Raw genomic sequence first — 12,215 nt, forward strand, 5'->3', positions numbered from 1 at the left:
GTTTTTTTATATTTGCGATAAGACCAGATTCTCTCTTTCAAAGTCAATGTGTTCTCTTCAATCAAATCTCCCCCTTCTATCAATATATTTCATTCTTTTTATAGGGAACGTGTTCCTATAAACCCTAATAATGCAAGTGCAAAGAATATCCACTAAAATATTCTCTTTAATGTTCTATCTTGAAACTAACCGTTTTAACTCTGCTAGGGGTGTTCGACCTCGACCTCGATCTTTGATGACTCCTCAATCTTAATCCTTGTTAACTCTTCGATCGCACCCTTCATTGTTCCTTGAAACACTTCAACACATGGCGGCCTGTGAATGTCTCGCTAATGCTGTCATGGCTTAAGCATTTTAGAGATAAATTTTGACCTATACAGTTAGTCCCTCCGCTTATTGAGGTTAACTTCGTGGGCGAGTTCGATAAGCGTATTATGTTGTTGGAGGTCGAGCTAATCAAGTGGGCTATACAGGTCATGGTTGTTGCGGCGAGCAGGTGACGTGGCCCTCTGTGAGTCACACATTTCAAATGCTTCAAATTTCCCGGGTGATTCACTAGAGTTACCTTGTCCAAGAGTTAGGATGACGTCACAATATCATGCATCATTTTGATGAATATTCCCGATGTGTAAAGTCATTTCGTGTGTGACTTTTGATCAGACATGTCGCTTCAATTATGATGCCCATCATGATGAACCGTTTTCGATTTCGGTGCCATGACTTCTATAAATTGGGACCTTTGGACATGTTTTTGAAGTTTAAATCCTCTAACGCTTCGAAGCACCAAACTTCTCTCATGCTTTCTTCTTCTCTAAATCTCATTTCTTTGTTTTATTGACCTACATTGTTTTATAGTCTCCCCCGTTTGTTACTTTTCTCCCCTATCTTGAATCATGTCAAACGTATCTTCTGATGTCGGTGAAGGAAGTTGTGTTGCTCCCTTGGCATTAGTGTTTCCCCCTCACGGGGAGAGCATTTCTGCCATTGTTGAGGATAATACCTTCCCGTCGGTGGGGGAAATATTCCTTCGTAATCCTGACTCCAGGTCCGACTTTACTAAAGTACCTGACGATGCGCCTGAAGTCTTTAAATCGACGATGATGCCTAAGGAATTGGCGGAACTCAAGGCCAAATTCGGTCTTCCCAAACATGTTGAGTTAATCCTGGCCGAAGGGGACACAGTACAATTTTATCGCCCCGAGTATTGCGCTCTTTATGCGTACCCCTTCCTCATCGACTATTCTTTCCCCCTCCTTCCGTTGGTGAAAGAATTTTGTCGTCACTACGGCGTCTGCCCTGCCCAGCTTGCACCATACGTCTACAAGGTTATCAAGATGCTGACACTGGCCGAGGTCGAGTTGACGTTGCGGCACTTAGTATATCTATTCGCCCCCTGGCTTCTATAGGGGAACAATGTTGAACCTAATCCACTGAGGAGGCAAATGTTTGGTGGTGAAGATGGACGACAAAGCCAATTGTCAGTTTTGGCTTAACTTATTCTTCGTCAGATCCGAGGGCGTCGTTGCCAATGTCATCGGCTTTCCTGAAGCTTGAAACTACACTCGCAAGTGCCTTGTGTCTTTCTTCATTTGTTTGGTTCTGAATTCTGATTTCTTGCTTTCCCCTTTTGCAGCCAATCACAGCCTCATCCTTTGGTCACTCACATCTCTGACTGGGTCGAGCGACTCCTCCCCCAAATCGTAGGAATCCGTGATTGCCGAGTTTTTTCAAGAGATTCAAACTTGCTCTTTCTTCGACATGTAATTTCTTTTTAGTTTGATCATGGTCGTCCCACTCCCCATTATGTGAATTCGTTTTTGCTAACTTGATGTTATCCCTTTTCTCAGGCAAGGGATCTTCTCGGAAGAGCTGGGCACCGGTGCCCTCTTTTCGAAGGACGGTTGTTGCGCCTTCAGTTTATATCCCTGTTGTGATCACTATGTCTTCCGTACCGGTCTTGACCTGAGCTGCCGCAGTCTGAGAACCCGTCTTCATTCCATTTGTCACTTCTTCTCATCTACTCTTTTCACTAGCTGATGAGGATGATGTCTCTCTTGATGACAGTAGTCTGATGCCTCTAATAGGAGAGTCGTGGATGTGAAGGGATTGAGGCTAGTAGCCATCGATTTGGGGGATCGTGAATTTGTTCTTCAAGAGACGGCCACAATCTACATTGGAGTGAGCCCCAAGATAAGTCTTGAGGCCCCGCCCTTGGAGGAGGCGATTGTGCGTTCTACGGGGGACACGGTCGAAGGCGTGGTGCATGAAGATGGTGTTGAACTTCCGAGGCGAGAAGAGGCCTCGTCTTCGGGGTAGTTTTATACGCCCATATTACTTCCGGCAATATCTCCGGCCACAGTCCTTTGGCGTTTTCAAGCTTTTTCTTCATGATGTTTAATATGGACTTGTTGGAGGACTCTGCTTGTCCGTTACCCGTTGGGTGTGATGATGTCCACAACACACCTCAATAAGAGATATGATACGGTCGTATACAATAATAGTTACCTAACTATGAGTCGGGGTCGAATCCACTGGGAGTTATAAAGGGTGTGAGGAGTATATATTTAAAGCAAGCGAATTGACTATCTAAAATTGTACTTCCACAATAGAGTTTTGATTTTTACTTCTACTATTACTCTAATGATTGCAAGCTAAGGCAAATAGATTAGAGATGATTGTTTTTGATATTTTATCAAATAGTTTAAAGGCCTAGGGATGTGACCATAACCTATGTGCTTGCCTAATGGGATAAAGATGTTAACAGTTGTTTTGTTGATTGTCGTGTATTATAGCTCTCAACTCTACGTTACCCACTCAATACCTCTCGGTCAAAGAGTGATTTTGCCCAATTTGGTTTTCTCAAGTCCCAATGGGTATCAAGCAAAATAGTTGATATGAGCTCAAGTCGGGTTCTATATCTAGTTTGAACGCTTTAATTAGACTAATCAATCTCTCAATTAACCCAATTCCTTGTTAGCCAAGTTATCCTAGACTAGGTCTCTCTTTCTCAAGCAGAGACTAAGTCAAATAGGCATATATAAATATTTGCAACCATTAATTCTAAAATTGAAGCATGAACTAAGCTAAATAATCAACACCAAATCATAAACAAGCATTAAATTAAATACCCATAAGGTTTACACACTAGGGTTGGGTCACAACCCTAGTAAAAATCTAGGTACTCATAATGGGAATTGAAGAAAATAAATAAGATAAGCTAATTAAACTCATAATGAAAGATTAAAATGATGAAATCTAATGTTTAAACACTAAAATAATGTCAAACTTCCTAAAGTAGTAAAGAAACGGCTACAACAACTTTTAATGTTCAAACTTGACCTAAATTTGCGAAACTCGTCTATTTATACTGGGCCAAAAATCGCGGATAAAAATACCCCTCAGGGGGTTTTGCGGCCGCAACAATTCCATATGCGGTCCACAGATTTCTTCAGCTGGCAGAAAGGTGAGATTTGCAGCCGTACATTTTTGGATTGCAGTTGTGAAGCAACTTCTGCGGCAGCACAATTCTTGTGAGGTCCGCACTTCACAAAGGTGTCATGACTTGGTTTTTCTTTTTTGCATATTCTCTTAACTTTGAATCTTTGTCAGTGAAAGCCCAGTACTGCAGCTGCATAATTCATGTGCGGTCCGCACATTGCTAAGAATCCTGTTGGGTTCTGCTGCTTAGTTTCCGACCGTAGATGGAATTCTACGTACATCACATCTTTGCTTCAACGCCCTTTATTGCCTTGTATTTCGAAACACTGCTTTTTGAGTTGAATTTCTTCATGAGAGACCAAACTTCCAGCATTCCTGTAATTTGCCCAATTTCATTAGTTTCGGAAACACAATTCAATACTTTCGGACTAAAACAAAAGCTAAAATATACTAATAAGCAGTCAAAATCCCCAATTTGCAGGGTGTTACAGGGTCGATAGTATTCTCCTGATATGCCATTTCTCGAAGAATTCAACGGTTTTCTTTCCCATGAACTGGAGTCCGTTGTCGCAGCTGATCTCCGTAGGTAGGCCTAATCGGCAGATGATGTTCCTTCATTTCTATGTGATTACCTCTTATTCCCGTATTTGGGTGAACACCCATGCTTCCTCCCATTTATAGAAATAGTAAGTTAAAACCAAAAGGAATCGTATATTACATCGCCCTGCTGGGAGGGGGACCACGATGTCCATTCCTCATTTGATAAACGACCACGAGGAGGTGAATAAGTGGAGGTGTTCGCCTTCTTGGTGAATCATTAGGGAGTACTTTTGGCACTGTTAATATTTCTTCACGAAGTTTGAGGCGTCCTTTCTTATGGTGAGCCAATAGTATCCTGCCCGTGTGAGGCATCTGAAGAGTGCTCGATTTCCGGAGTGAGCATGACAATCGCCTTCATGTACTTATTCGAGGACGCGCTGGGTCTAGTTTGGGCCTAAGCATTTTGCTAGAGGGTCGTCGTAAGTCCTTTTGTACAGGTCGCTTTGGAGGAGACTGTATTTGGCAGTTTGCATTCTAAGTTTCTTGGTTATTTTGTCGTTTGGGAGTGTGTCGTCCTGCAAATAGGCGATAATGCGATTGCGCCAATCTCAAGTTAAGCTTACGGTTCTTGCCTCGATTTGGTCTAGTTACATATTGAGGAGGTGGACTACACTTTTATCTCTGGTCGCTATGTTTTTGGTAGTTGCGGCCAACTTGGCGAGGTCGTCTGCTTCAGCATTCTGCGTATGTGGGATCTGGTCGAACTGGCATACGTCGAACTCGGGCAACAACTTATAGATCTCGGTCTGGTATTTTTTGTAATCTTTGTTCTTTGATTTGGAAAGCCCCTGTAATGTGGTTAACCACGAGTTGGGAATCACAATAGAGTTTCAGTTGCTTCGCCCCGTACTTGAATGCTAGCCTTAATCCTGCAATTTTGACCTCATACTTGGCCTCGTTATTAGTCATATCTGGGCACCTTATGGACTGGCGAATTACTTCGCCTATAGGGCCCTCGAGTACGAGTCCCAATCCGGATCCTGAAGCGTTGGAAGCGCCATCGGTATATAGGACATACAGGTCTCGTCTTTGGAGGGAAGCTTGGACGGTTTCCCTCTCGACTTCAGGCATTATCTTTACATTGAAGTCTGCGACGAAGACGGTGAGCATTTGCGACTCTATCGTTGTTCGTGTTTTATATGTAAATATCGTGCTCTCTTAGCTCGATGGCCCACTTGGACACCCTCCCCGATAGCTCGGGTTTATGAAAAATGCTTCTTAGGGGAAAGGTGGTAACGACCGATATCGGGTGGCATTAGAAATAGGTTCTAAGCTTTTGTTAAGCTATGACCAATGCCATAGCAAGTTTCTCGAGGTGCGGTACCTCGTCTCGGCGTCGACGAGTGTTATGCTAATGTAATAGATAGGAGATTTCTTACCTTTGCTTTCTCAGATCAGGACTACAATTGCTGCTACTTCGGAGATGACTAGATAGACGAGGAGTTGTTCCCCGAGTTCGAGCTTTGAAAGCAGAGACAGTGATGACATGTATGCTTTTAGTTCTCGCAGAACTTGTACGCACTCGGGTGTCCATTCGAGGCCGTTGTCCTTATTGAGCACGCTTAAAAAAATCATGACATGTATCATACGACCCCGAGATGAATCTTGATAGGGCGGCGATTCAGCCAGTCAACCTTTAAACTTGCTTCTTGGTAGTCAAGTGTTCCGGTATCCCTTCGATTGCTTTGATTTGGTCTGAGTTAACCTCGATTCCCCATTGAGACATTAGAAAGACCAAGAAATTTCTTGATGCTACTCCAAATGTGCATTTCTCCGGGTTCAGTTTCATTATGTACCGTCTTAGTATGTCGAAAGCTTCCCTTAAATAGTCGATATGGTCATCTCCATTTATGGACTTGACCAGCATGTCGTCTATATATACTTTCATGGTATTGCCGAGCTGGGCTTTGAACATCCTCGTGACCAATCTTTGATATGTGTCTCCCCCGTTCTTCAGCCTAAATGGCATGAACCTATAGAAATTAGTTCTTTGGTGGGTGATGAACGTGGTTTATACTGGTCCTCTTCTTCCATAAGTATCTAGTTATAACCTGAGTACGCATCTAAGAAACTCAGGAACTCGTGCTTGGCCGTTGCATCGATGTGTGGTAACGGGAACGAATCCTTCTAGCATGCTTTGTTCAAGTTTGTGAGATACACGCACATCCACAATTTCCCATTTTTCTTTTTGACCATCACTACGTTGGCGATCCATTTGGGGTACTTTGATTCCCTGATGGAGCCATTTTCAAATAGTTTCTCTACCTCCTTGCCGACGACATCGTTGATGGAGGGATTGAATTTACGTCTGACCTGCCTTACTGGGGGTAGAACGGGTCGACGTTCTACTTGTGAGTGGAAATCTCCCTAGGGATGCCCGGCAAATCTGCATGGTTGAAGGCAAACAAATCTCCATTATTTATTATGAATTGGTGGAATTTACCTGGTTATCGGAGTTTACAACCGATGTAGGCCTTTTTGCTACAGTCATTTAGGTCAAATTGAATGGGGCCGAGGTCTTCTATGGTCGAGTCCGCTTCTTCGACCATTTCAGGATCCATGATCACGTTCATGGTCTCTTTTTCAGTCGACCTCATCCCTATTGGTTGATATGCCTTTTTTTCCTTATCTTTTTTTTGTTGGGTTGTCGTGTTGTCCAATGCAATACAGTAGTATTCTCCAGATGTATGATGTTCTCCGTGTATGCTGAATACCCAAGGTGTTAGGAATTTGATTACTTGGTATAGGCTAGAGGGGATGGCTCTCATGGGATGTATCTATGGTCTTCCATTTATGGCGTTGTACGTGGCGGCCTGGTCCATGATGTGGAATGTCGTCTCCAGCGTCACGCCATCAGCCAAGACGGGGAGTGTAATTTCTCCCGATGTCCGCTCAACTGCATTATTAAAACTGCTTAGCATGATGCAGTGTGGCACTATCTTGTCTTCGAGTCTCGTCTGGGTGAGGACTCGTGGATGAATAATGCATGTTCCACTTCCATCGTCCATCATGATACATTTGACAATAGTATCTAAAATGCGTAAAGTAATGACAAGGGCATCATTATAAGGGAAAGTTAAACCGTCAACATTTGACTCGTCGAAGATAATACTTTCTTCGAGTCCGTCGTACCGTTCGCGGGTGATAGATCTTTTGAGCTTGTGAGTGGTGGTGAATTTAATGCCATTGATAAAGGCGTCATCGCTACCACCGATGATCATGTTGATAGTACGAGCTGGTGATGGCGGCTTTGGCAGACCTTGGTGTTAACGTCCTCTTGCGAAGTTGTTTCTCCTCTTATCGCTTAGTAGCTCATTGAGGTGTCCCTGCCGTAACATGTTCACAACTTCTTGCCTGAGGGCGATGCAATCTTCTGTTTTGTGCCCTCATTCTTGGTGGAACTCATAGAGGGTGTCGGATTTTCTGCTGCTCAGATCGGACCTCATCTTTGGTGGCCACTTTACCTTTGTTTTGAGTTTCTCCTGAGCATAGACTATTTGTGTAGGTGATACGCAAAAAATTTGAGCAGATAATAAGGGTCATACCTCTCTCGTTTCGGTGAGTCCATGTCCTTGACCTAGATGGGCTTTCCTTGTAGCGGATGGAAGGTGGGGCGTAGGCCTTGACATATGGATGGTGTCATTCTTTGTTGGTTCCTCTTGATATTGTCTCTTCGTTCTTTTCTGGACTCGACTTATACCGAGATGAGCTGATGGGTCGGTCCGTTGAGGTCGTCTTCATGTGCTCAAACTGCAGGACAGTAAGCATTATGGATCTCATCCCAAGTGGTTGGAGGATATTTCATCCATCGTCTCAACAATTTTCTAGCTGCTCTCGAACCATCTCTACTCAACCCGTTCTGAAAGGCCGCCACCGCCATCTCCTCGGACATGTTCGGTAGAGTCATCATTTCCCTGTTGAATCGGGCGAGGAAGTCCCTCAGTCCTTCTACCAAGGACTTCTTGATGTGAATATATCGTTTACCCTTGTTTCGGCCTTCTTGGCCCCCTACATGTGCCATTATGAACTTGTCGGTCATTTCCTCGAAAGTTTCTATGGAGCGAGCTGGTAGATGTGAGTACCATGTTAATGCCCCTCCTGTGAGTATTTTGCCAAATTTATTCAGCAAAATAGAGGACACTTGTTCCTTAGTGAGAACATTGCCTTTCACGACAGTGACGTAATTAATGAGTCACATGATCTTCGGGCTCAGTCATTCCATCGTATATCCTGATATTGGGCTGCATTTTGAAGGTCTTTGGTATGGCATGTGGGGCTGTTTTTTCGCTGTACGGTTGTTCTACGAACCTGTCTGCGTTCCTCTTTGGCAATAACTTAGGGGCGCCCGGTATCTTGTCGACTCGTTCTTGGTGTTCTTTAATTTGATATCTGAGTGCTTTATATTCATTTTCCATTTCCTCCATCCTCTTTAGAACACCGGCAAGGGCGTTATCATATGTATTGTTAGTAACATTGCGAGTTATACCTAGTGTTGGAGAGTCTGGTCGGTTGTTCTCTGCTCGTTGTACTGCGCAAGCTCTTGTAGTCTCTATAATTGTGCATGGAGTGGGTTTGTTGAGCACGCCTACTAACGTATCGGTCAGCCATGCTTCGATAAGCTTCTTCACGGCCGGTGGCGCCCCATATTCTGTGGACATGGAGGCCCTTTTTTCATTGGTTTTGTTAAACTACAATGGGGATGAGGTGACCTCTCGCGCCTAGGGGAGGCAGTGGGCGTCATGTCCTCGCATATTATTTCGCAGCTCTCGTTGATAGCACCAATGAGGTTGCTAGGGAAATCACCTATTGTTTTAGTCCTTTCATGAGGTTACCTGCCATGTAGGTATTTGTACGTGCAAAGAAAGGAGAACAACTTGGGGTTTTTGATCTTAGTGACTCAAGTTAGTTGTAGATCTAAAGAAAACTAAAAAAATTAACTAAGAAATCCCCACAGATGGCGCCATACTGTTTGACCAAAAATTATTGATTTTGGCTCAACCAATAGATTTATATGAAGAAGAGTTAATCTTAATTAAAAATAGTACCCGAAAGATAAAGCTACATATGTCACGACCAAATAACTAGTATATTTATCCGAATGTCAATGATTATAAGCAACAATAACGATATTCAATGACCCAAAAAGGTGAAAGATGGCATTAAATTGCAACAAATAACATTAAATGGCATTTATATAAATAAAACGTATGAGTCACCCGAAAAAAGATGAGATCAGTGGATATTCTTTCTAATAATGATGAATGATTGAAAAGCCTTTGAACAATTGAGTTGTTCTTGGATCTAGTGGGAATGCTATGCAAGAATCTTGATAAAAAAAAAGTTTTTTTATATTTGCGATAAGACCAGATTCTCTCTTTCAAAGTCAATGTGTTCTCTTCTCTCAACCAATTCATCCCTTACTATCAATGTATTTCTTTCTCTTTACAGGGAAAATGTTGTTAGAAATCCTAATAATACAAGTGTAGAGAATATCCACTAAAATATTTTCTTTAATGTTCTATCTTCAAACTCGTCGTTTTACTTATGTCAGGGGTGTTCGACCTCGACCTCGACCTCCATCTCTGATGACTCCTCGACCTTAATCCTTGCTGACTCTTCGACCGCAGCCTTCATTGTTCCTTGAACCACTTCGATATATGGCGGCTTGTGAATGTCTCGCTAGTGCTGTCATGGCTTAAGCATTTTAGAGATAAATTTTGACCTATACAAAACTGATTGAATTACACTAAATTATTTAATAATAATAATAATAATAATAATAATAATAATAATAATAATAATAATAATAATAATAATAATAATAATATAAACAGTAAGCGGTTTAAAGACAAAAAAATATGTTAAAATTAGCAATTCTGGGACATGAAGAAGTCGGATTTAAGTAGGGAGAATTCTGGGAATTTAACTAACAATGTAGGAAGGGATCTGGATGAATTAATTGCTAGTTTATCCAAAAGGTGAATGTATGAGTGCCACTATTTTCGGGGGCATATATTTTGAGGTCGGAGTAATAGAACGACGGCCACCTTGAATAAAGGATAAGGACGGTGGACCTTAAGGATTCGTTTGGTAGGGAATAAATAATAACAAAATTATTAATACATATATTTTTATTAGAAAATCTTTGGTTCATTGGATTAAAAATAAGATATGTGGTATATAATATAAATATATATTTGATATATACTAAATAAGTTGAAAACATTTTCATTTCTAATTTTAATCTTCTATCTAACAGACTACGGAGGAAGATGTCTTGGATAAGGACCTCTTTGTTATTTTAATATTTATTCTAAAATTATTATTTTACCATTAATATGAGATAAAACAATATTCAATTATGAGATTAATTAATTCTTAAATTGCTAATTTCAAATTTAATTAAATACAAAAAAATTATTATACCTTATCCAGCGTATCAAACGACCAATGAGGAACAAATCCACACTCGCTTGTCGGTTTGCCAGTGACGTTTGTGGTCTGCTTCTGTTTAGAGTAGGGGCCTAGAAAGATAAGTAAAATCTGTACTCTCAATTTATTTTAATTTTATAAAGCAGCGTTTACATTAGTTTGCGCAAGTATTGCTAGGTTATATAATTACGGATATCAATATAGTACTTACTCTAATTATATGATATACCTTTTTTTCTTGTGGTTTGTTTTGAAAAAATAGTACTCCAAACATATTACTATATGAAACTCTTTTTAATCTCGATATACATATTTTGTCCTTAGTAAGTGGGAGTTTGGACATAAGAAGTGTAAAATTTCGGAAAAAAAAAATTAAAGTGAAAATTATATTTGAAGATTAGAGTTGTATTTTGATATTAATACAATTTTAGATTGTTTTTAAATTTTTGTGAGTGATCTGAAGTAAAATTTTAAAAAAATGGCTTTAGGAGTTTTTTAAATTTTTGAAAAATTTTGAAATTTATTTTCAAGTGAAAATTAAAAATTAATTTAGAAAAAAAAATAAAAAATAAATCGCAAAAAAAGTATTAAAATTTTATGGCCAAACAGGCCTTAAATGGTTCTAATTATAAAAGTGAATAAGTACAATTTTCATATTGAGCTTGGCCAAGTCAAATGTAGAGTCAAAGGACGAAATAATGGACTAATGTATCATTTTGGTACACTGCGTGGCAGTTTGTGTAATTATAGGCGTACTGCGGGTCCCATTCTGTTGACACATCGCTAACCAAACTGTACATATCTCTGTGCTATTTAGCCACCTCGTATTCTGTGTGCTGAAAAGTCTACCACAAACCTCATCTTTCGTTCAGTTCTTTTCTGTTTTTTTCGACTGAAAATATTTTCCTAACTATTAATAGAAAAATAGTCGGTATTTATAAAATTATCAAAAATTAGTTATTATTTTGCTGATACACGAAAAGTTCCAGCATAATATGTAGGATTATGGAGTTCATACATATAAATTTTCAGCATATTATGTTAGAATTGCAAGACACAGAAAGTTTCAGCATAATATGTAGGATTATGGAGCCCCTACATATGACTCCAGTTGTGGGAAACTACTGGTTTGTTGTTGTTGTTGTATGAAACTCCTGCATATAAACTTCCAGCATATTATAATAAAACTGCAGCACATTATATAAAAAATTCGAACTCCAACATATTATGTTGGAATATTTTCGGATATTTAACAGTATTTTTATTTATAATTTATCTTTACAGAGAGTGACTAAATTTCAATTACTTTTGAAACTATGGCTCAAATTGGAGTTTTTTTATTAAAAAAAAATTCGAGTGATACGGAGTGAAAATAGCCTTTTGGAGTTTTTCGAATTTCGAAAAATGCTTGAATTCAACTTCAAGTTGAATTTGAAAATATCATGGCCAAACACTAAAACCGGAAAAAAGTGAAAAAAAATCGAAAAAAGGTGAAAATTGTTATGGCCAAACTCACTCCGTTTTAATTTAGCTGAGCTAGTTTGACTCGGCACATAGTTTAAGAAAAAAAAAAAGACTTGAAACTTGTGGTCTTAAAAACTTAAGTGGTAAAGCTTTGTGGAGCCATGATATTTTTGTGATTATAAAAGCTCCTCACTAAGAGTAAAATGGATAAAATGAAGAATTTACAGTTAAATTATTTTCAATTGTAGGAATGTATCATTCTTTTTTGAATGAATTAATAA

General features: G+C 39.9%; 1 protein-coding gene across 1 annotated transcript; it reads right to left on the reverse strand.

Annotated features, from left to right (window-relative positions):
• Nucleotides 1-6,815: 6,815 nt before the first annotated feature.
• LOC142167011 (uncharacterized) lies at nucleotides 6,816-7,259 on the reverse strand. Its single transcript, XM_075227162.1, has one exon. The coding sequence runs from the start codon at nucleotides 7,257-7,259 to the stop codon at nucleotides 6,816-6,818; it is 444 nt and encodes a 147-aa protein (XP_075083263.1).
• Nucleotides 7,260-12,215: the final 4,956 nt, after the last annotated feature.

Source organism: Nicotiana tabacum, chromosome 12, assembly GCF_000715075.1.
Source record: "Nicotiana tabacum cultivar K326 chromosome 12, ASM71507v2, whole genome shotgun sequence".
NCBI lineage: Eukaryota > Viridiplantae > Streptophyta > Magnoliopsida > Solanales > Solanaceae > Nicotiana > Nicotiana tabacum.

What these genes read in the sequence shown, in the direction of transcription:
- LOC142167011 (XM_075227162.1), bottom strand. Translation starts at nt 7,259, where the DNA reads ATGATCATCGGTGGTAGCGATGACGCCTTTATCAATGGCATTAAATTC.